The 24,041-nt window shown below is 55.3% G+C and overlaps 2 protein-coding genes across 39 annotated transcripts in view; both read right to left on the reverse strand.

Annotated features, from left to right (window-relative positions):
• Nucleotides 1-248: 248 nt before the first annotated feature.
• RHO (rhodopsin) lies at nt 249-13,196 on the reverse strand. Of its 2 annotated transcripts, XM_070574709.1 has the most exons (6): nt 13,109-13,196; nt 6,646-6,814; nt 4,679-4,847; nt 3,210-3,375; nt 2,864-3,103; nt 249-2,016 (listed from the first exon to the last, which is right to left on the reverse strand). In XM_070574709.1, the coding sequence occupies exons 1-6, from the start codon at nt 13,169-13,171 to the stop codon at nt 1,906-1,908; spliced, it is 918 nt and encodes a 305-aa protein (XP_070430810.1). In that variant the 5' UTR covers nt 13,172-13,196; the 3' UTR covers nt 249-1,905. The 2 variants fall into 2 exon arrangements, with proteins under 2 accessions (XP_070430810.1, XP_070430809.1); XM_070574708.1 differs by lacking the exon at nt 13,109-13,196 and having other exon boundaries at nt 6,646-7,117.
• Nucleotides 13,197-13,902: 706 nt separating this feature from the next.
• Nucleotides 13,903-24,041, reverse strand: part of IFT122 (intraflagellar transport 122) — a 74,626-nt gene continuing 64,487 nt past the window's right edge. For 10 of the 37 annotated variants that reach the window (XM_008531008.2, XM_008531012.2, XM_070574683.1 and 7 more), the window contains 7 exons: nt 21,045-21,145; nt 18,885-19,050; nt 17,832-17,943; nt 17,082-17,207; nt 15,307-15,386; nt 14,809-14,973; nt 13,903-14,348 (listed from right to left, as the gene is read on the reverse strand). In XM_008531008.2, coding sequence (XP_008529230.2) covers nt 14,259-14,348; nt 14,809-14,973; nt 15,307-15,386; nt 17,082-17,207; nt 17,832-17,943; nt 18,885-19,050; nt 21,045-21,145 — 840 coding nt within the window. In that variant the 3' untranslated portion in view covers nt 13,903-14,258. Of the gene's footprint in view, nt 14,974-15,306; nt 15,387-17,081; nt 17,339-17,831; nt 17,944-18,195; nt 18,247-18,884; nt 19,051-21,044; nt 21,146-24,041 lie in introns of all 37 variants that reach the window. The other 27 variants (XM_008531011.2, XM_008531009.2, XM_008531007.2 and 24 more) reach the window with 13 other exon arrangements.

Below are 24,041 nucleotides of genomic sequence, written 5' to 3' on the forward strand. Positions count from 1 at the left end.
ACAACATGGATGGACCTTGAGGATATTAGGCTAAGAAAAACAAGTCAGACAGAGGAAAGCAAATACCATATGACCTCGCTCATCTGTGGAAGTTAAACAAACAAACAGATAGATAAGGAGAACAGATTGGTGGTTACCAGAGAGGAAGGGTTGGGGGAGGGTGGAGGGGTTAAGGGCACACACGTATGGTGAACGATGGAAACTAGACTTTGGTGATGAACACAATGCAGTCTATACAGAAGCTGAAATATAATGATGCACACCTGAAATTTATATAACGTTATAAACCAATGTGACCTCAATCAAGTTAAAAACATGCTCTTCTGCAGATAAGGAGGCTCAGAGAGGTGACAAAGCTTGCTTGCAGTTTCACAGGTCACCTGGATCTCTGTGACTCCAAAGTTGGGGCTTTTCCCATTCCCAAGCTTGCTCCCTTCATCCCACATCCCCAGGGGGTCTGCCAGTCGTTCACACCAGGCATCCCAGCATCAGAGACGAGGTGGATGCTGGCCGGTTTCAATCCATCCTGTGGATAAAGAGCTTGAGAATGACAAAAACCGCCACCATTAACACCAGGTCTAGGAGCTGAGCTTTTAATGCCCCAATTTGCCTTAGTCTCAGGCAGAGCTGGGAGGGATGGAGCTTCTGGCTTTGGTGATGTGGCGAAGGAGGGGGCAGTTACTGTGGCAGCTCAATTCTGACGCCCCCGAGTTCCAGACAGGAGAATGGACTGCAGCCACTGAAGACAGGCTCAGCGAGGGAGCTGGACTCGGGGACCTGTGAACATCCCCAGGGAAGGTGGGCCCCGCTGAATTTCCCACTCTTTGTTTCTAAGCTCTTCGAGACAAGGGCGACATTAGGGATTCAGCTCTTCATTAAATGTAGGCAGATGAGCATGGCTTCTAGAAGCTGTATACTGGCTCAGAGATGCTGTGGCCCAGGTGCTGGGCAGGAGAGCGAGTGGTTTCCAGAAGCTGAGAGAAAGGCCTGTCTCTTTAAAGGCTGCATTGGGAAGAGGGGGCTCCGGGGCGGAGCTTTGACCCCAGACTCCAGTGCCCTGGTGTTGTGTTTTCAGACCTGATGACTGTCTTCTGCCTTCCTTCCACTGTCCCTTCCTGCAGCCCAGCCCCAGCCCTGATCTGGCCTTGACGCCTGGCTAACTTTTAAAATGCTGCTGAGGCTGGATGCTTGGAGCATCGCCTAATCTCAAAATGGTCGCTATCAAGAGGAGATGATCATAGTAACTAATTAACTTTGATATTATTCATAACGTTAACTACAGTCTGTACAGCTCCTTACCACTTACAAAGTGCTTACACACACACACACACACCCTCACTTGATCTTCACAGCAGCCATGTGTCGGCAGGGCTGGGGATCCGGGTATCTATTTTATAGGGGAAGAAGGTGAGGCCTCAGGAGGGAGCCTATTGCTCAGGGTCAGCGGTGGAGGATGAGCTGCTGCTGGGAAGGTGGGTTTGAGAGGACAGGTGCGCTCTCCCTGCCCATTCATCCCTTCATTCATGCCTCCATTCATCCCTTCCCTCATCCATCTAGCAGTTATTAAGCACTACTGTGTGCCCCAGTCTGCGCTAGACACTTATCCCTAAGCTGGGACACTTTCCCAGAGAGCAACAGTTCTGTGTTCCTGAGAGATGAGCTGGGGGGAAGAGGGGTACAGATCCCACCGGCCCCTGGGAACTCAGGGCTCCAGATTGGGCCGTCCCGGCCAAGAGGGGAGCCTCATTTTTCTCTCGTTAATTATTATTATTATTATTTGTTTAAATTCAGGGAGCCTATGGGACCTGGTTCCGACAGGCATGGCTCCTGGTGGGGCGGCGGTGGCTGTGGGTGGGTGTGGGGGATGGGAGGCTCCTAGAGTGGCCACAGAGTCCTTGGCAGGCCTTAGGCTGGTGCCACCTGGCTGGTCTCCGTCTTGGAGGCAGTGGTGGAGGCCTCGTCGTCACCCAGCGGGTTCTTGCCGCAGCAGAGGGTGGTGATCATGCAGTTCCGGAACTGGAAGGCAAGGGGCATGGGTCAGTGGCAGGGGCCACCGGAGTGTGCACAGCAACTCTCGTGGTTGGCAAGGTCTCCCTCCGACCCTGCCTCATTTCTGGCCCTCAGAGCCTCCACTCCCCTCTCAGATCTGGCTCCCTGGAGGGAACTTGCTAAGCATACTTGACCCCACCCCAGAAGTGCCAGGGACCAAAACCAAAGCGGCTGACATTCCATGATGCCCTCTGTGTGCCACGGGCTATCTGTAAATGATCTCATTGAATCCAAGAGTTTGGGATTTCGCCCTTTCTATGGATGAAGAAACTGAAGACGAAGGTCATACAGCTGGAAAACAGCAGAGCTGGGGTTTGAACCCAACATGCCTGACTCCCGAGACCGTGTTTTCCCTGCTGGATCATGGATTCTGCAGAGAAACCACTGGTGTATGTTAAAGGACCACACTATCCATTCATCCCCAAAACAAGACTTTTTCGCTCCTTGTTCAGCTTTGTGGAGACTGGCAATATCCTGTTCTCAGACTTGGGACTTTGACCATTTCACTTCTAAAGTGGCCTCCAGAACCATGGGGACTGGCACTTCTCATACATGAGCCAGAGTCAGAGTCCCCTGCAAGGCTTGTCAGAAATGCAGGTTCCTGAGACCACCCTGAGTTTCTGATTCAGCCGGTCCAGGGAGGGCCCGGGAATCTGCATTTCTCCCAGAGGACTCTGATGCCCCGATAGAGACCAACTCCTCTACTAGATTTTACAGGTGGGACAGCTGAGGCCCAGTGGAGGATGTGGCTCATCTTCTGCGGGCAGTGCCTGTGGCCTGGGGGACCTGGACCCCCCACCCCACCAGCAGGCACCTGCTTGTTCATCATGATATAGATGACGGGGTTGTAGATGGCGGCGCTCTTGGCAAAGAAGGCCGGGAGGGTCATGAAGATGGGGCCAAAGTTGGAGCCCTGGTGAGTGAAGATGTAGAATGCCACACTGGCATAGGGCACCCAGCAGATCAGGAAAGCAATGACCATGATGATGACCATGCGCGTGACCTCCTTCTCGGCCTTCTGGGTGGTGGCTGACTCCTGTTGCTGGGCAGCTGCCTGTAGGGACACAGGGCCTGGTGTCCAGACTGCGGCTCCTTTGGGATGGGGGTTGGGCTCGACCCAATTAATGCCTATGTCCCCAGCACCCAGCACAGGACCGTACCTCCTTGACTGTGAAGACCAGCTGCCCGTAGCAGAAGAAGATGACGATCAAGGGGATGGTGAAGTGGACCACGAACATATAGATGACGAAGGATTCATTGTTGACCTCTGGCTTGAGAGTGTAGTAGTCAATCCCGCATGAGCACTGCATGCCCTCTGGGATGTACCTGAGGGTAGGTGAGGGATGGGGCAGGAGGGACATGAGGGAGACCCACATGTGAAAGACTGAGAAACAGCCACAGCCGACCAGAGTCCTGGCTCCGGCAACATACCTGCTGCGAGGCTGGCCTTGCTCTGAGCCTCACTTTCCCTCTCTGTGAAATGGGGAAAATAAAATATCTACTTGGCTGTGTGACAGCGAGGATCAAATCCACTGAGATAAGAGACTCAAATGCACCTTGTGAAAACAGTGTTGTTTCATTGTTTGTTTGGCGGTGGTGTTATCATGAGACCGCCAGTCTCCCACCTTGCACCGCCTGCGCACTGCTGACCCATGTGTTTCTTCACCCGACTCCCTGTCCACTAGTGGCCAGAGGCCAGGCCTCAGGCTATGCTGGGCAGAGGCCGTGGGGAAGAAGGGAAAAGCTCCCAAGCTCTGTATTTGAGGCAGTTTGTACAAACTGGGGCCTTACTAACAACAGGGGAAGAGTATTTCCTAGGCCAAAGATGGGCACACAGAGTAACTACAGGATCTTTCCACAGTTTCTGGAAACAAGAGGCCCCTGGGGCATGTGGTTAGGATATTTCAATGATTTCAGAGGATGGTGGTATCGGACCGACCTCAGAAAACCTGGAGTGTCTGTTGGCTGTGCCTATGAGGACGTAACTGGGCCAGACTGGAGAGAACAGGGAAAGAGGACAGAAGGGAGCGGGCTTGAATTTAGCAAGGGACAAAAAATTGACTCCAGGAAGAGTGAGAGAGGAGGAAGGGAAGAGAGATTGGGAATTTCCTGGATGCAGAGGGACGCGAGGCCTCTAGGAACCAACGGAGTCACCAGTTCAGTTTCCCAAACCACTGTCCCCCCATCTTTTATCTCAGCCCCATTTGGAGACAATGGCCTGGAGGCTGGACAGGACCCAGTTCCCAAGGGCTGCAATGTCACCACCTGTTCGAGGAAGGCTCGGCCTCCCCAGGGGCTGAGGCCCAAGGTCAGACGGAACTGCCTATGGGGCACTGGACCAAAGAGGATTGGAACCTGGCCCTGGCTTAGTTGAGGATTAGGGGCACGGCCAAGGTGAAGGGTTGGGGCATCTTCCATTCTCCTTGACATGGGGACGCAGGAGGTGGGACTAGCCCCCTTAGCAACATTAGGGTCCGATCCTCTCTTCCCCTGTCCTGAGCTCTGCCCCAGGGAGAGTTGCCAGGTGGGCATTTGGGACAGGGGGCATATGAGCTCAGTGCCTGGAACCAGACAGCTCTGAGTGTGAGTCCTGGCTGGGAGACCCCTCCCTTCTGCTAAGCGCCATTACCTGGACCAGCCGACGAGGGGGGGTGCAGCACAGGCCAGTGCCATGACCCAGGTGAAGGCAACGCCCATAATGGCGTGGTTCTCCCCGAAGCGGAAGTTGCTCATGGGCTTACACACCACCACGTACCGCTCAATGGCCAGGACCACTAAGGACCACAGTGCAATTTCACCTGCAAGGCAATCAGCTGCCGGTCAACACACCACCTGCCTGGAACCCACTCTCATCTAAGGAGGGAGCACTCCTCCTAGATGGGGAGAGGGCAACTGAGAAGGCAGCCTGGGGCAGGCCTGGAGCGAGGCCTTAGGGTGAAAGGGCCTTGGACACTGAGAAGAGGAGGGTCGGGTGTGCAGGGCAAAGGGACCAGTATGCCAAGGGGGAGTGAGCAGAGTGAATCCTAGGAAGTTTAGTTCAGTCAGAGCTCCGGGTTCAGGAGGGCCATGGAAATCAGATGACAGGGTCTTGATTGCACTGGGAGCCCTGTAGGGAGTTTTCTCAGAAGAATGTGTCCTCCGCGGGGCACGGGGCAGAGTTCCTGTTGAAGGGCATTGCAGAGGCAGCTGAAAGCCGGCGCTGGAAGTCCTTCCCTCCCTCTGGAGCAGCAGCCTCTCCCCTCTAGGGAAATGAAACAACCTGGGCATGTGGGACCCTCTCCCAGAGCCAGGAAGCTGGATCATGTTCTGCTCAAAGGAAGAAGGAGGAAATAATGATGGAATTCAGACATCTGTCCTGCATATCGCCCCAGAATCTCAAGAGGGAGGGTGGTGGCCATAGAATTTATCAGCCAAACTGGGACATTTCTGAGAGTGAAAGCGAACACTACAGAGAGCTATTCCAGGATTATAGCTGTAGACCGGGACCGCCGCTGCAGAGGGCTCTGCCTGTATGAGGCACCCCTCTCTGATCCCTGCCTTCGGGCCTGAGACTGGGTGACCTGTGGTCATTGAGGTGACAAACACCCCATGATGGCCAAGATTCCCTGTGAATGGGACTGAGGAAGCATCCTGGACATGTGAGGAGAGAGAAGACAGGGAGGAGAGCAGTGCTCGTGCCTGGTGCTGGGTCTCCCCGTCTCCCTGCTTTGTAATCACCACCTCTTGCATCTCCTGCTTGCCTGAGAGGCTGTGTGTCTGGGGAGAACATTCCTGGATCTGAGCCGGGAGATCTAAGCTCTGGTCACTGCCCTGCCACATCCCTAAATGAGTCTCTTGCTTCTCCATGCCTCAGTTTTCTCATCTGCTAAATGGGATCTGTTATCTCTGAAGCAGCCCCATTAGTTTTCCAATCAAAGAAAATACTTGAAAGCATCTTTCAAAGTTACAGACCACCACACAGGTCTAGTGCCTCCCTTTGGAAGGGCTTTCTTAGAAGGGGATGAGCTCCTCAACACAAAAAGCATTCAAGCATGGCAGAAAAGCTGGAGGTGGGCTGGGAAGGGAGTCAGATAGATGCTGGGGGGAGGGACTGAGCCCATCACCTGGCAGCACAGGCAAAGTCCAGTGACTGAAGGACTGAGGATCTGTGACCCACCCCAGCCTGGGAGCTCTGCGCGCAGGGATCTGTCTTGTCCACCTTCATCCCCAGTGCCCAGTGTGGGTCTGATCCAGCTCAGCTGCTCCCAGGGAAACAGAATATGGCCTTAGGGGCCACAGAGATGTGGGCTGGAAACTCGGATCTGCCCCCCGCCACGATGCGACCCCGACAAGATCCTTGACTTCTCTCAACCTGCTTCCCTGCTGGAAAGCAGGACAATGGCACCCCTCCGAGTGAGATAAACAGTATCCAGTGCCTGCCCTCAACAAACGCAGCCAAGCTTATCGTCACCAAGGGTGTTCATTGATTAAGTGAGGGCTTTGGATGTTGCAGAGCGGAGAATGTCTCTCAGCCGCCAGCCCAAGCTTAGGGTTGTCCCCAGATGCCTCCACGCCCCCAGCTCCTGTGCCCCCGCCCACCCACATCCCAGCTCATACCGCCCAGAGTGGCAAAGAAGCCCTCCACATTGCATCCCGTGGGCCCGAAGACGAAGTATCCGTGCAGAGAAGTGTAGAGGGTGGTGGTGAAGCCGCCGAAGACCATGAAGAGGTCGGCCACAGCCAGGTTGAGCAGGATGTAGTTGAGAGGCGTGCGCAGCTTTTTGTGCTGGACCGTGACGTAGAGAGTGAGGAAGTTGATGGGGAAACCGAGCACAATCAGCAGGAACATGTAGGCGGCCAGCATGGAGAACTGCCACGGCTCGGCCAGGTAGTACTGCGGGTACTCGAAGGGGCTGCGCACCACGCCCGTCTTGTTGGAGAAGGGCACGTAGAAGTTCGGGCCCTCCGTCCCGTTCATGGCTGCGGCCCTTGTGGCTGCCCCGTGGGCGTCTCCGACCCAAGAATACTGCTGAGGCCTGAGCTCGGCCACCCAGGGCTCAGGCTGGACGACTCCAGGCTCTGACCCCCCCCAGGGCCTTATAAAGTGACCTCCCCTCCCTAAGCTCCTGGCTGAATCAGCACCTGGGAGATTGGGGGCGTTATTAATCATATTAATCACCGCTGCTGTAACTGGGGCCTAATTGGCTTCCGTGAGGGGCCAAGGTCACTCTAGGTAGAAGCCTAGGGTCAGGGAGGGGAGGCGTTGGGGACCCTGGGAAAGGGCAGGAGGCCGGCCCCCAACTCTTCTGTCCTCCAGGAATCTCTGCCCACCTCAGCCTGGTGGTCTTGGCCTGGCATCACGACCTCTGACTCCAGGCCCACTTCCCTCCGGCTTAGTACGAGCTGACATCTTCCTCTTGACAGGACCAGGAGCTTCCGGAGGGCAGAGGCTCTCCTCCCCTCACTCAGCCCCTTACCTATTCCTTCCCCACCTCAGTCTCCTCCTGGCTCATCCAGTCACTGGACACTGACACTAGCCCATCTCGCCAGATTATGAGCTTCACATAAGGGCAGGGGCCGTATGCTGCCAACTTTGGCATTCCCTGTGCGAGACACACAGCCTGGCATAGCTCAGGAGCTCAATTAGCACTTGGTGCATTGAATTGGAAGTCACCGGTTCATCAAACATTTATGTGCAGGCCCCTGGGGACACAAAGATCAAGAAAGGAGGAGCTTAGGCTGAGGAGGACTCTGATGTGAGAAGGACAGATCCTGGGCCTGGGAGGGGAGGCTGCCTGCCTGGGGGAGGTGTCAGGGTCTGGGTCTCTGAGGGACGGGAGCACTTTGCCAGGTTGCCAAGTGGGGAAGACGGCACAGACTGAAGACAGAGGCTGGGCAGAGGCCTGAGGCCCATCTGTGGTGTGGCCACGCATGGGTTGGGGCCAGCTCTGATGGGTCTTGATGCCAAGCTGAGGAACCCGGCTTCATCCAGAGGGCAGTGGGCAGTAGGCAGTGCCTCAGGCAGATCTTGGGGACAGAAAGGTGGCTCAGATGCCACCAAAGATGGATGGAGGAGGGGCCCAGGGAGAGGGTGACTAAAGCAGGGACAGGACAGAGGCTCTCAGGGCTCGGAAGCATGGCTCTGCAGCCAGGAGGCAGACTGCGTGCCAAGCTCCGTGCTGTGCGCTGGCTCACTGCAGTGAGCAAGGTGGGTGTGGCCCCAGCCTCCTGGGGAGTCAGTGTAAGGGGAGGTGGACCCTGGAAACAGGACTGTTGGACACTGCTGCACACGGGGTATGTCTGGGGACATCTGGTCAGGCTGGGGTGGAACAGGGGACCTTGGATGCTCTGTGACAGGTAACCCCATGAGGGCCAGTCCTGGGACAGCAGGATGAGCTCTGGGGGCAAAAAGAGGCTTGACACTGACAGGCTCCCCCAACCTGTAACAGGAGCATGATGATACCTCCCAGAATGAAGTGGGGTAGCTGGGTGTGCCTGGCATGATGACCACAATCTAGCCACAAATGTGTATCGAGCAGGTTCCAAACAAAGTGCTTGGTTCTAGGGCACACAGTGGACAAGAAGGATCAAGCCCTGCTGGCAGGAAGTGTCATTCTGTGGGGGCAGGAGGCCCCACAAACAGGTAATGAAACAAATAACAATAAGAAAAATTCAGATCGTGACCTGCTCCCAATACTCTGTTATCTAGAGCAGCCTGGGAAGGCTTCTCTGAGAAGGTGAAGTTTGAACTGGGAACTCAGTGATGGAAGAGGGCAGCCCTGGAGGATCTAGGGAGTGGAGATGTCCAGGCAGAGAAAACAGCAAGTGCAAAGGCCCTGAAGCTGGGGATTCAAGGCTGGCCAGGGAAGTGTCCCTGTCCACAAGACTTCTATCCCTTAAGCTCTCTCTCACCCAGTCTCTCTTCCCCTGAGATTCCTGGGTCTATCTGCTTCAGAAAGATGCCTCCCTTCCCTCCAGCCCACCTGGGGACCAGACCCCTCCGTCCTGGGTGCTGTCAGGGTTTGGCACATGGAAGGCTGACGAAATGTTTGTTGGTGGAATGAGTGCAGGGGGTGGCCTGGCAAGGCTAGTGGGGTGCGACCTCTTGCAGTTTAAGGCGCTTGGCCCAGTGATTAGGCCTAGTGCTAATGAGGTCAAGGTGGAGGGTTTGATTCTGCCGTGGCCCCTGGTAGCCAGACAGACGGGGGAGCACTGGATTCCCTAAGTCCAGAGTGGCCAACACACAGCTCCACCCTGGCTGAGCCCTGGATCTCAGCACTTTGCCTGTCACCTCCTAATGCTTATGACAGCCTGGAAGCTTCGTATTCATGTTCTGTTCACATGGTTTTTGTCCATCTCCCAGGCTGTAACATGACACTACAAGGGTGGGCTAGGTCTGTCTTGTTCACACAGGGTCCCCAGAGCCCGGCATGGAGTCTGGCATGTGGCAGGAGTGTTGTAAATAGTTTCCCCTGAGGAAGAAGAGCTGGGATTTCTGTCAGTTTGTTCACTGATGCACTCCCAGGGCCTGGCACATAGTAGGTGCTCAATAAATATCTGTGGACTGAGTTACCGGATCTAGGTTATCTCAGTAAGTACTTCCCCTCTCTAAGTCTCAGGTTCCTCCTCTGTAAGAGTTTAATAATCCCACCCTCACAGGATGAGGTGATGGGGAATTAAAGGCCATCACCGAAGTGACCGTGCTCTGTATTCTGTAAGGCATGACAAATAGTTTTCTTTTAAATGAAAAGTGCTCTGTGTTCAGAGCAACAAGCTCATGAAGGGAGCTGGAAGGTCATTAGAAGTCACCTACTCTGACCCTCCCCTGCTGCATTTTGCAAGTGGGAAGATTGAGGCCCAGAGTTCGCAGTGAGCTGCCCAGGTCACGTGACAAACCAGTGACAGCTGGGCTATACCTGCCTGGCCACGCCTCCCTCCCACACCAAAGACAGCTCTCAGGAAGGATTGCCAGTTACTGGCGCCATGTAAAAATAAATGACGGAAAAAGGGTTGTGCTGGGGTCGTGGAAAAGGCCCTCACTGAGTCACACAGGCCTGGGGCAGCAGTGGTGGCCCTGAGGGCAGGGGGTAGCACTGGGCTCTAGCCTGTGGCTCTGAGTCACCCTAAGAGCCCAGGAAGGCCCACCTCCCCTCTCCAGGCTTGTTTGCCGGGACTAGGAAACTTTGGGGATCCACACCCATCTATAGGGTAAACCTGACCTGCTTTCCCCACCCGGTCCCAGCTCACTGACCTTGAGACCTTACAATTTTGGTTTCCTAGTCCTCCCTTGTGGGCACGGCCTCTTCATACTGACCCTTACATCTGGCCTGAGGCTCTGCAGCCACACAGCCTAGGTGCAGCCTGCTCTCTTCTCATGCCTGTTTCCTGCTCTGTTCCCAGTAAGTGATCAGTGAGTGTGGCTGAAAGTGTTATCCTCTTCTGAATCTCATTCAGGTCTCAGCAAGTGACCCATGTCCTTGGAGAGACCCCATCCCCCACTTCTACAGACCAGGGCCTCCACCCCACTGCATTCATTTTCTACTGCATACTTAGCGCTGTCTGCAACGGTCTTGTCTCCTTAGAGACTGCCTGCCCATCTCTCTAGAGAATGCGTCCCAGCTCCCAGCCCAGGATAGATGCTCAGCACATGTTTGTTGAATGAATGAACAACTCCTCCTAACCCCTGTGAGGAGGTCTCTCTGAGTGGTCAGGTCTCCTCTGATCACTGAGGAAATGGGCTCAGAGGATTGAGGTTCCTCAGCAGAGCCAGGCTTGAACCTAGGCCATTGAACCTGGGCTGTCTAATCCCCCAGCAATTTTGTCTCCCATGTCAGGTGGTCCAGAGAGGGGCACAGAGCAGGCCAATGGCCAAGCCCAAGTGTGGGTGACTTTCTGAGCAACTGCCCCTCGGCCTCCCTCTCAGCCAGGCTGAGAGGCTGTGAGGGGCTGTGAGGGGCTGTAAGGGGTGGGACAGGGGTCCAAGGTTGGCTGTCTCTGAGGACAGACCAGCCATCTTGGGCTTCCGCAGCACAGCCCTCTGGGAGCCCAGGCGCAGGGCTCCGACTCGGCCAGGGAGGATTAGGGCTTAGTGGGCAGCGCGCGAATAGCTCCTAAGCCTCTGCATGGAGGTGCTGCTTGGTCAGCATCCTCTTCTTCCTCCTCCTCCCCTCTCTGGCTTAGCCTCACCTGGCTGCGTCACCACGGCTGAGGGAGGCCTCAGACTGAGCTGAAAATGTCGAGGGGGAAGACAGCCTGACTCTCCTCCCCTTCCTTCCATCACCCCCCTCCCGCCCTTCCTCCCTCCCTCTTTTCTTCCTACCCCAACATTTGCCAAACACCTCCCATGCACCAGGCCCTGGGCTGGGTGCTGGGGACACTGAGATGAAGCCTACACAGTGTCTGCCCTCAAAGAGCTCCCGATCTTAGGGGGCAGCAGCCATGGGAAAAACTAATAACCAGGAGAGGCGGGGATTTGCTCCCAGCCCCAGTGCTGTGGGAGCCCAGAGGACCAAGTGGTGGACCAGGAAGGAGCCTGGGAGGCTCCTCAATCTAGGCAGGGGGCTTGCTGGGTCAAGGCCAGGGAGGGAAGGGCCAGCTCGCGTGGAAGCACTGGGGCCCTGGGAGCAGATGGCAGGGAAGGGAGGGCAGGTCTGAGTTCAGGTGCTAGCTGGCTGGCAGTGGGGGCCACTGAGGGTTACAGGCATGACCAAGTTCCCATTCCAGGACGATGTTCTGGAGTCTGGGTGGAAGAGTATCAGGGAGTACTGGGGTAAGTGCCTCGCCCAGGGTGAGAGCCTGCCCAGTGGTAGCCTCTTTGCCGGGGGTCCTACCTGTCCCCAGGGCAGGGCTGCCACAAGTGGAAGGTCAGGGGTATCTGCCATAGCAGCAAGCTTGGAGAAGGGGCATCTGCCCAGCAGATGGAGGGCCATGAGGAGCTCCTGGCTTTGCTGGCCTCACTGAGGTACATGGGGACACCCAGATGGCTGAGGCCAGGCTAGAGCCAGGCCCCCCTAAGGTCTGGCCCAGGGCTCTCTCTGGGCCACTCAATCCCCCGTTTCCTTACTTCCTCCTTCCAAGAACATGGGAACAGTGTTGAGGACTTGGAGATTGGAGGTCAGGATCAGGCTGCAGCCTGAACCACTTGCAAGCTGTGCAGCTGCTCCTCTTTCCGGACGTCAGTCTCCTCTTAGTGAAATGGGCATCTCAAGATCCCTGTGGCGCCTTCCTCGTTGTAGCATGTGAGGGGTCACCAGGATCATCAGAAGGAAACTGAGGCATGAACCTAAGTGTCAGAGCTGGAGGAGGCCCTACTGTACAGATGGGGAAACTGAGCCCTGGAGAGAGGACTGGACCTGGTCAACACCCTGTCCTAGTCGGGACAGGAGAGCAGCAGAACGTAGTGCTTACGTGCAAAGGATGTGCCTGGGTGTGAATCCTGTCTTGGTTCAATAAATATTCATTGAATGAAAGAAAAGAGAACGTCACTGAGCATCAGTTTCATCATCTGCATAATGGACATCCTTGGAGGCTGCTGAGGACTCAATAACTCAATAAGATGATGTGTAGAAAGTGCTTAGCACGCTGTCTGGAACTCAGTAAGTACTTGATTTATTGGGAGCTACGGTGTTCGTCTCTCAGACTCTGGGCTCCAGTGTAGCTTCCCTGTGGCAGCAGAACCTGGCACAGCACAGCCTCATTTTGTGTTATTTGGCTGAGAGGACGCGAGCTGGAGTTTCAGGCTGGGCCCCTCCCCCTGCTTCTAGCCATGGACCATCTGATCTGTCACTGTGATTGACGTCTGTTGGGTGGCTGGGGCTGTTTTCTCCCTCTCCCCTCTTTTTCCCAGCCATATGCAAATGATTTCAGTTCAAGTAACGCGCTAATGGAAATCCTAACACATTAATAAATGTTTAGCGCGAGAGAGTATGCGTGATCGTAAGTAATCAGACACTCCACGGAGGAGTTCTGTTGGCACAACTGTCTGGCTCCCTTTCTTTACTTTCCTCCATCATCTCCAAAGAGAGATGCAGAGGGAGGCAGGGAGGAGGGGGTGGGGCAGGGGTCCAGCCCCGGCACTCACCGCTGGGTGGCCTCTGCAGCCACTCCCCTCTGGGGCCTGTCGTCTTCTCTCCAATGGGTACATTTGCCTTGCTCTGCCCACTTCACAGATGCCCTGTAAAGTACCAATGTCTAATCAGGAGGGTGGTTTTCAACAAGTGCCCTTCCTCCTGCCATCAGGGTTCCGCATAAAGTGCCGGATGGCATGCTACCTCCTGGGCAAGCAGAGTGGAGGGCGAAGGGAGCAGGCCGCAGGGACGGACGGATCAGGGGCTTCTCATGCAGGGTTGGTGAGCTCCCTGGACTCCAGCACCTCCGGCTGCCCCCATGGCTGTGGAATGGAAATCATAACCCTTCCAACACAGGGCTGGTGTGAGAACTGAGACAACACATGAAATGCGGCTGGCAGAGAAAAGGCCCCCAATAAATGTCAGCTCTCCCTCCCCACCTTCCCATCTGCCACCCATCCAGGCCCTCGAGCTGCTGAATCGGACACTGCTGATGCTCAGGGGAAAGCCTCAGGTGGGCTGGGGCCTCTGTGGGGCTGGGGGATGGTGGAGGAGGTTGGGCTCTCCTCGCCACCTTCTTTGGAGCCAGGTATCTTATTTTCTTATCTAGAAAAAGCCCTGTTAAACCAAAATAAATAAATACACACCCATCCCCTTACCCATTCCCATATTGCCATTTAGATTAGATTAAATTTTAAGAGCACACAAATGTAATGTTCTTCTCGGGTCAAATTAGAAACAGGTGCACTTTTGCATAAGGAAATTAAGTTGCAGACAATATGAAGATTTGCTAAAATGCAGACACTGATGAAAATAAGTAGCCCTTTTATTTGTAATTATTGAGGCAATCTGTTCGCAAAGTGTACATGTTAATGGTCTGACAGATCTGTGGACTCCAGCAGGCTGCCATGAACAACTCAGAGCCGTTCTGAAAATAACAGATTTTTTTTTCTTAGAAAATATATGTACATTCTCTTCTCCATCTCCTGGTGCTATTTACAAGGCACAAAATGCCATAAATAAGAATTCTGTGGTTACACAAGGCCCCTCCCTAAAAGACAAACTTCATCTGGGCAGAAGAAACATTCTGACAGTGTAACTCCTTTCAGTGGCCCAGCCAACTGCCAGGCATGCCCAGGCGAGCAGGGGGTCCCAAGGTCCTGGTCACGGGCTGGGGTCATCGATGCGCCTCCGGCAGTAGGGGCAGCAGGTGTGCTGAAGCACCAGCAGCTCGTAGTCCTCTGAGTGGAACATCTGAAGAGAGATGGCCGTGGCCCTCATCAGCCCCAAGCCTGGCAGGGACGGCTGCCCTTCCAAGGGGAGGGGGTTTGGCAGTGACTCAGGGCTCACAAACACCAGACCAGGACACCTGTGTCCAAGGACTGGGAGGGAGAGGGAGACGGGTGTGAGGTCTCTATTTTTCTAAATGAAGCTCAAAGTTCAAAACTCTTGCCCGGCCCTCCTGGATTAAGGGGAGGTACAGAGAGCACCAGGTCAGGGGCAAGTCCTTCCAGATGGCACATGGAAGGCAAGTGAGAGGAGGGAGGGCCTAAGGACAGCCAAGTGTCTTCTCCCAACTCAGAGCCTTGGCCATGGAGGAATCAACTGTGTAGCTCCCAGATGCCTGGCCTCCTCGAGGGGACACTCGGGAAATGGAAAAGCAGCAGAAAGACACTGGGAACTATGCAGGAGCTGTAGGCAGTGGGCGCAGTACCTGGAAGCAGGAGGGGCACATGGTGATGGAGGCATCAGGGAGGAGTGAGCGGAAGTACTGCCACTGCAGGGGTGGGGGCCAGCGTTTGATGAGGACGTCCCGACGGCTCATGGCACGCAGCACTGACCGGCTCACCACCACGGGAACAAACTCTGAGCCACCTTGCTGCAGATGGGGCGAGCCGGAAGCAGGGGCACCAGTGACCTCACTCAGGCACGGTGGCACGTTTATGTGGGTCATGATCCCAGAACTTTTGGCAGTGGCTAGGGAGGCCCCCAGACTTCCCCTGCCAGGTACCTGGACAGAACCCTGCCAGGTCACGCAGTGCCTGCTGGCCATCTCTGGTGACAGGGAACCCACCACCTCCTCTCCCCCAGTGGCCTTGACAGGGAACAAGTTCCTCCTCACGCCAAGGAGTGTGTACAGAAGGGACCTGAGAATGCCCTCCCAACAGGCTTCTGTGCCTCAGCAGCCCACCACTCAAAGAGGCGCCCTCACCTCAAAGCTCAGTTTTGCTGTGAACGGGTCGTCATCTCCCATGGAGTCCATGGTCTCATCCAGCCTCAGGGTCTGGGAATCTGGAGGCGTCTGGTCAAGGTTGGAACCTGAGGCCCAGCAGGAAACAGGTCCCACCCTCCACCCAACATGCTAAGACTAACAGGAGCTCTGTCTAGGCCTCGTTGTGTCTCTCTACAGTTCTGGGGTAGAGCGGCAAGGTCTGTGGAACAGGTTTCTCTCCAGGTGCAGGAGTAGAGGGAATGCAGGCTAGGGAGGAGACGGCCCTGGTCACACAGAAGGTGGGACCAGGCCCCAGTGTACAGGTGAGAAAAGGGGATAGAAAGGGGCTCTCATGGGCCCTCTGATGCCCCACACAGACCACGCCATGGCTGATATGGGTCTGCCGTCCAGAAGCACCACATGAGCAGAGGCCTGTGGGCCTGTGGTATGAGAGAGTAGAAATGATGGGCCCAGCTGGAAACCAGGGCCAGCAAACCCAGGGATTCCCGGAGAGACACTCAGCAGTCACCAGGTGGTCTGTAGGCCTCTGCTCACTTGAGATGGCCTTGCTGGTCATATTTCATGGAGAAGGAGTGAGAGATCTGCAGATCCTGAGGCCAGCCAGACTCGGCTGAAGGTCTCCAGGGAGCCACTCCCTCTGCCAGGCAGTGGTGGAGGAACTGATGTGACACCAGGGTGGGTGGGGCCTCCTGAGGAAGGCCCCCAGGGGAACAGAGGCTGCTGGTGCCACGTCAGGTATGGGACATGGCCCCACATGGCAGCAACAACAACCCAGCCTAAGTATCTGATGTGTGTGTGCAGAGGACTGCCGTGCAGACACAGCTTCCGTCTCCCTTTTTCAGCAAACAATCCCCTGGGTTTTCCCCTCTCTTCTGCTCCTCAAAATGTGGTCCACAGACCAGTGACATTGGCATCACCTAGAAGCTTATGGAAACGCAGGCTCCCAGCCCACACAGACCTGCTGGCCCTCGGGTGATGGGTGTGCACTGTCCTCCTGTATTCAGCTGGGACAGTTAATGTGGTCCTGGCCACAGGGATAAGCTGAGGTGTGGCCCTCGGCCCAAGTTGTTCCAGCGAGGGTGTGACATGCTGGGGGGAGAGTCAGCCCTTTCCGAGGGGTTGTAAGGCTGATGGGATGCAGGGTTGGCACTGATGGTGGGGATGGGGCAGTGCTGCCTAAAAATGAAGCCACCCAGAGGACAGCAGAGCCAAGAGGACAGAAGACAGCCTCCCGCTGGTGTCGAGTGGGCACCTGGATCCAGCTAAGTATCCATCCATGGCTAGGTGCACCTTTTTGTTTGCTTGGCCTGAGTTGATTTCTGTCCCTTGTATGTAAGTGACCTGACTAGAAGAGTTGGGGCCACTGATACAGACATCATATGCCATGTTGGCTGCCCATCAGCTCTGCGTGGCCAGCAGCAAGGGCAGCACTCTTTAGGAGCAAGGGGTGGGTGGGAGACCCTCCCTGGAATGAACAGCAGGTAAGGGCCAAGGCACTGTCTCCTTTTCCACATGCCACTTCTGGGCCTGTGGGCACTGTCTCCTCCTGCATCCCTGCACCCCAGCCAGCTCTCTGCCCATTTCTAGGCCCTGTCCCTGTGGCCTCATCGGCCTCTATGATCACTGAGCAGTGGTCTGCCGTGCCCCTGCCCACCTAGCCCAGCCATCTTCCAAGGCCCTCCTGCCTCCTGCATCGCACCAGGTGCAGTGCTTGGCTGGCACACACAAGGGTCCAGGCCCAGCGCCCAGGATACTGTTGCTCGTGATCTCCTGCCATTTGTTCTCACGCTTGTGTCTTGGTGCCTCCAGGTCGATGAGGGAGACGGCTTCTTCGTCAGTGATCCCCTCCTCCAGGTAGAACTCCACCAGGTGCAGCACCTCTGGAGGGCACAGGGCACGGAGAGGGGCTGGGGGCGGCCTCGGGGGAGCTGGGGCTGGGACGCTCTTAGCAGGCAGCATGAGGGGAGGAGGGAAGATCGCAGAGGCCTTTCCCTACGTGGCAGTGGCTCCTCTGAAAGCAAGCAGGGTGCGGGGCTGCCTCTCTCGCCCACTGCATGTCTGGGGGAGGCGGGTGTGTGTGCATGTGTGCACGTGTGTGTGCACAAGTGAGAACTAGGGGCCTTTAGCCCTCCTTCCCCCTAACAGCTGGATGGGCTCCTCTCCAAGGGAAGAGGAGAGGCCTCTGCCCAGGTATGTGAAGGAGCTTCTGATCCTTTGTCAACAGGGAAGGAGCTGGGACTCGAGAGCCCAGCTCAGCCTCCCAGACTGAATGTCCAACCAGTGACCTCTATTCCTGGAGCATTTATTTTATACAAAGCTTCATACCAGGTTCTCGGGAGTGGGTGCTTCAGGGTTGGGCAGCACTGGGTCCTGTCTCTGGGAACCCTGAGTGACTCTGTATGTCAGGCAGGGTGGGTGTCGCACTGTCCTCAAGTTACAAATGAGGACTTCTGTGGGCAATAAGCAGTGGCATGAGCCCAGCCATCGGCACACATGGGACTCACCGTAGGAAGAGGCAGAGAAGACGAAGGGCTGGCGGCAATTGATGCAAACGTTGCCCAGGTTGTTTAGCAATGGGTTGTTGGTGGAACAGCGGTAGCACAAGGGCACTAGCTCCTACAAAGACACAAGCACCACAGTGCCCAAGAGCCAGACCTCACACACAGCTCACGCCACACGGGTGGGCAGGGAGGGGGCCTGGGGCCTGGGCTCCATACTGTGGTGAAGCAGGATAAGGGCCTACAGACAGCAGAGGCCCTAACTCTTGGGGTCCACTGCCCCGGACACCTTCTTCACAGGAGGGCTCAGCAGTACCATTCTCCTGGCAAAAATGACAATAACCACAGCCACTCTTTATCAGCTACTTACCAATGTGCTTAAGCTCATTACTTGCACTGGCTCATTTATCCTCACAGCCACCTGTGGGAAAGCTATCATGCATGTCTCTGTTTGATAGAGAGGGAAACGGAGGCTCAGAAAGATTGAGGCACAGCTAGGAAATGGTGGAGCTGGGATGTGAATCCAGGTCTGTCTGATGCCAAGTCTCTGCTCTGAGCTTGAAGGTGGGGATTGTGAAAGAGGCAGTAGCTGGTTAGCTTGGATGAAAGAGGGCTGGGGCTCAGAGCAGCCTGCAGATATACATGGGTGAATGGATTTGCTGGAGAGGATAACCTGGTTCCAGAAGGAGGGTGGGCTGGGGCAGGGGCTCCTAGGATGAGGTGAAGGCAGAGTCACTGGGCATGGTGGCGTGAAGCAGTGTGGGCTAGGCCACAGTAGACACGGAGCCTCAGGAGAGCCAGGAAGCAAAGGAGGGCAGGGCTGTGTGGCTCAGGGGGCCAGGAGCTGCTGGTAGAGCACAGCAGGCTGAGTGGAGAACAGAGGAGGTAGAGAGGGAAGAGCGGAAGGAGTTGGCAAACCAGGGCTCAAGTAGGGGAGAAGGGCGCAGAACCCTGAGAGCATGGCAGCTGTCTTTCAAACAGAACCCAGGCAGGGCAAGAAGGGGCCAGGAGACATCTGAGAGGAGGAGCAGCGTCCTGCCCAAGGGGCCAGGCCCTCACCTCGCTGTCATGGAAGGGCTTGGAACGGATGGTCAGGCTGCCTAGCTCGATGGACTTCTGGAACCTGGTGGGGATCCGCAGGCCCTGCAGCTTGTTGTAGGCATGCCGGGCTAGCTTGTAGGCGCCTAGCGCCTTGCTTTGCTTGGCTAGAGTGAAGAGTGTCTTCCTGCCGATGACAGGGTTAAGGACAACAGAGGCCACGCCAGGCCCGACAGCCAGCACTACCTACCCTCAAAGTGAGCCCCATTCTGGAATGTAGCTTGTGCTGGTGCCAGCACGGCCCGGGCAGAAGCCTGAGGAGTGCTTTGCTCATTTGTGGGATGTAAGTGTATTTCTCGGATATCAAAGCCCAAGGATTTTTCCAGAGATAAAGACAGTGCAGTTTCCATTAATATTTTAACCTTGCTTAGGTTCTCTGGGCCTGCTGATGGCTCATCTTGTACCCTGATGATGCCAAAATGGCTCTCCTCACCTCCAACAGCCTGCCAGCCAGGCCCTAGGACACCTGGCACCAAGTGCCCTCCTGCTCCAGCCCCACCAGGTGGAGCCCAGTCCAAGACTGGCCGGGGAGCCACCCTCAGGTCCGGCTCACAGGGGCCTCTGGGTGCAGAGCACTGCTCTGCCTGCACTTCACCAAGGGTCCCGGTGATGTCTGAGCAGCAGCCCCCCCTCTTCTGAGGCCCCTTCTGGGCTGCTCAAGCTGAGGGTGACAAGCCTTTGTGCTCTATCTCAGGTCACCTCAAACGCTGGCTGTGCCCAGGCCCAGCCTGCCCTTCCCCACTCCTCCGTGGCAAGCCTTAGCCCACCCTTAAGAGTTCCGAGTCCCATGCCTGCTGCCCACGCTCCCTCCCTGAGGCTCCTGCTCGCCACACCCCCAGTGTGGCACCTTCCACTCCAGCACTTATATGGGGTGAGTTTCCTTGTCTGTGTCTCCACCGCACCTCTTCAAAGTCAGGTCTGTGTCAGGAGCCATTTCCAGGTCCCCAGTGGACAGCAAGGGATGAAGCTCAGGGCAGGGGTTCAAACTCTGCTGACCTGAAAAGAACTTGCTGGCAAGGCTGGGTGCAGGAGCTGAGGCCCCACACTAAGGCTACAGCCCCTCCTCTGCAGGGGTCTCAGTCAGTGAAGGCACCACTTAATTTGGGGGAATTTCCCCTGAAATGTAATTGATGGGCCTGGAACCCTTTAGAGAAGCCAATTCTCACCAATTAGCATCTCTGAGTCCTCCTCTGGGAGGGCTTTTCCTTACACAAAGAAGGCAGGGCTGGGCTGGGAAGGGGCTGAGAAAACAGTGATTTAGAAGAGGACAGAGGATAATTATGACTTTTATGACTTCCGGGACCTTAACAATTTTGGTCATTTCCTGGTAGATTCTGGCCGCACAGGGCCTCAGGCCCTTTCTCTGTTTACGGTAACCTGTGGCCCTCACTGGCCAGAGAAAGAGAGGCCAATTCACAGGGAGGCCCTCAGGCTGCTGCCTCTCCAGCCTGGCTCCCACCCAGGGCGGGCTTCAGCTCCTTCCACACACCATGTTCACTTAGCCTTTCCAGGCACTGGTGCTCCCCTGAAACATCTACTGTATCATCTTCTCTGGTTACCTCAGCCTACAGGATGGATGTCACCTCCTCCTGGCAGTCTTCCTTGACCAGGGCCCCAGCCTGAGCTGCATTCCACCCTTGGACACAGCATACAGCCCACTGAACCAGACCCTGACACTTGTCATCTCCCTCACTAGACAGCAGCTTTGTAGCCTCCCTGCCAGGGGCACAGCAGGTGCTCCACCGACCTGGGCTGAAACCGTCCCCCCCACCAACAAGGGAAGTGCCCAAGACTCCAAGCCCAAAGGCCTGGTGCTTCCTACATTTCTGTCCCTCCCTCATTTGTTGGCTCTGGAGGGCTTAGACGGTATGTTGGCCGGAGACCCACTGCTTGGCCCAGCCCAGAGAGCCCTGAAAACTAATCTTCTCTTGGCACTAGCCCCTCAGTCTCCCTGGCTGAGCCTCTTCTACGGCCAAATGGCAGCGGCCGGGCAAGCTCGCTTTCTTCCCTGAGGGCTACTGTAGAGAGGGAAGGTTCTGCCAACAAAGCACCCTGGAAAGAACCTCCGAGGGCCATTAGACAAGAGGGGTGGGATGGAGGGTGGGGGGAGAGAAAGGATACACTTTAGAGATGCCCAAGGGGGTGTCCTTGGTCAGGCTGTGCAGCAGGAACCTGGAGATGTTGAAGAGGGTTTCGGGAAGGTGGAAACTGAAAGGCTCCTCCTGCAGCGAGAAAAGCAAACAGGGACTGAATTCCTCAACTGAGCCGCTGCTGGGCCAGGCCAAAGGCAGACACCAATAATTCTGAGTTACTTCAATAAAAGGGCAGGTGTGCTCAACGAGCACCCACTGTGTGCTGGGCACATTAGCCACCGTGGTCTTTAACACAAGTCTGTGAGGATGCATTTTCATCCTCACTGTGCTGAGGCCCAGAGAGACGATTTGCCCAGGTCACTCCACTACAAAGGAGCAGAGCCAGGATCCAAACCTAGGTCTGATTCCAAAGCCCAAGAAAGTCTTTCTCTCCAGATGCACTGCCTCTGGGGTCGGTAATGATCCCTTCTTCTGAGTTGTCTCCAATTAGCTCTAAAAGAGAGGATACGACGCCGACACGAGCATGTCTTTAAGCAGAGTCAGCCCACTCTTCCCGGCATGAAATCACACGCCTCTTCTCGCTCCCCAACAGCAGCCTGACAGTTCAATGCCCACCAAATGTGCAGGCATGGTGCAGCCCCTCAGCTGCTCCTCCCTGTGTCCCCGGGCCCTGTACAGGCCCTAACAGACGAGGCACTCAACGCACATTAGGTCAATGAATAGGTCTTCTGTACCTAGAGGCTGCCAGAAGCTCAGCACAGAGGACTACAGGGAATTGCCATCAGGAGGGGTCCATAAAAGGTTAAGAATACCCTGTTTTGAAGGAATCTGGCACATGGTGTGAAAACTGAGTCTGCTTTAGACAACGATGAAAGCAGGCCAGCTACCCCTCTGCGTTGAGCGCTTAAATGCTAATAAACTGACATTTCCTGAAGGGTCTTGCTAGGCCAGACTCATCACTGAGCCCCCAGGACTTAGGCCCTAATTGGTGTAAATTTGTGAGGACTCCCTTTACACTACTTTCCTGGTTCAGAGCGCAGCACCCTCTTTAGTTCTCACTCACATCGCTATAGTCTCTGTTAGTTCCACGAACCCAAGAAGACCTGAGACTAGATCCTTTTCTGGGTGAGAACCAGGGAGAAGCCTGCTTCTGGTTATATTGCACTAGGTTGTGGAAGCCAAGAAATGTCCCAGAAAGAGTAGAGTAGGGGTTCCTCAAGATTAGCACCTCTCCTCCAGGAAAGAAGCCATCATCTCAGGAAAAGCCTGATGCTTCCCTCTCCAGTCTGCCCTGAAGCACAGCTGCTCTTCTAGGTCCTGATGCCAAACCCTAAAATATCTACTGCCAGGCCTTTGCACATGCTGTGACCTCTGCCAGGAATGCCCTTCCTCCTCCTCCTCTTCACCGGCTCCATTCTTCTCATCTCCCTCCTCTTGGCTTAGGGGTCGCCTCCTCCAGGAAGTCTTCTTAGTCCTCTAAGCTTTTCCCTTGAGGGAACTGTATTGCAACTACTTGTAACTAGACTATGAGCTCCTCAGGAGCAGGGACAATGTCCTGTTCACCACTATGTCCCAAGCCTTCAGCACAGGGCCTGTCACACAGTAGGTATTTGTTGAATGAAGGAATGGCCCGATGAAGAAGGCTCAGCTGGAATGAACAGCCAGGGACCCAGCTGGTGTGCAACTGCCACGAGCTCACAGCTACATGTAGCCCTGGGGCAGAGCTCAGCTGTTACAGAGAAGAAATCCCCAAACGCATGCCCCCAGGTTAGGAAAGAGAGGGGAAACAGCTGGACTCTGAAGCGGTTCAGGCAAACCAAGACTGAGCGGGGTCCCTGACGTTCAGGCCTAAGCTGAGTTTGGGATCCTTTTTTGGGGTGGCTTCTTTCCAGGTGAGGGACTGATTGAGATCAGGGGTCCTGAAAAGACTGTAGGGAAAGACGAGGTCCCTTGAGAGCACTGACCCTGGTGTGGGGCACAGATGAGATGCAGGACTGACGGCTGGCCCAGGCAGAGCCTATCAGAGGAGTCTTTCTTGCCAGACTTTCCCCAGAGGCAAAGAATGTGCTGAGAGGTCAGCACAAATGAGGGGGAAAGAGGCGCTCAGGGCAGAAGGCAGGGCCTGGTCAAAGAACTGCGCAGTGCTCAGCCTGCGGGGAGCAGGCCAACGGAAAGCTGCCTGGAAGCTTCCGCACAGGGCAGCAGGAATAGCTGACACTCGTCTAGCGTCACTTTGTGCCAGGCACGCTTCCCAGTGCCTGCCTTTTTTTTTTTTTTTGAGGAAGATTAGTGCTGAGCTAACTACTGCCAATCCTCCTCTTTTTGCTGAGGAAAACTAGCCCTGAGCTAACACCCGTGCCCATCTTCCTCTACTTTATATATGGGACGCCTACCACAGCATGGCTCTCACCAAGCGGTGCCAGGTCCGCACCAGGTATCCAAACCAGCGAACCCCAGGCCGCTGAGAAGCAGAACGTGCAAACTCAACCACTGTGCCACCGGGCCAGCCCCCCAGTGCCTTTCTAATATTCACTCATTTAATCCTCACAACCCCATCAAGTAGGTACTGTTACCACCCCCATTTTATAGAGAAGGAAGCTGAAACACAGAGGAAAGTAAACGACTTGCCTAAGGTCACACAGAGGAGCAGGGGTGTGAGGCCAGTGGTCTACCTTCTCTAAGTTAGAGGCGAGTGGGGGCAGAGGCTAAGAGCACAGGCTCTGGAGCCAGCCTGTCTGGGTTCAAGTCCTGGCTCTCCACTTACTAGCTGTGGGATCTCTCCATCCAGCACCTCAGTTTCTTCATCTGTAAAATGGGGATGACAGTACTTATCTCACAGTATGACTGAAAAGATTATAAAATAAAGCCCTCAACACTTTGCCTGGTATGTAGTAAGTGCTCAGTAAAGGTTGGTTATTGATACTATCCTCCTAGCTTATCAGCACAGGATAAGCTCACATTGTAGGTGTTTAATCAATGTTTGTTGAGTGACTGAGGAAACACAAAATGAGGAAGCTGATGACAA

Source organism: Equus przewalskii, chromosome 15, assembly GCF_037783145.1.
Source record: "Equus przewalskii isolate Varuska chromosome 15, EquPr2, whole genome shotgun sequence".
In the NCBI taxonomy this organism is placed as follows: domain Eukaryota; kingdom Metazoa; phylum Chordata; class Mammalia; order Perissodactyla; family Equidae; genus Equus; species Equus przewalskii.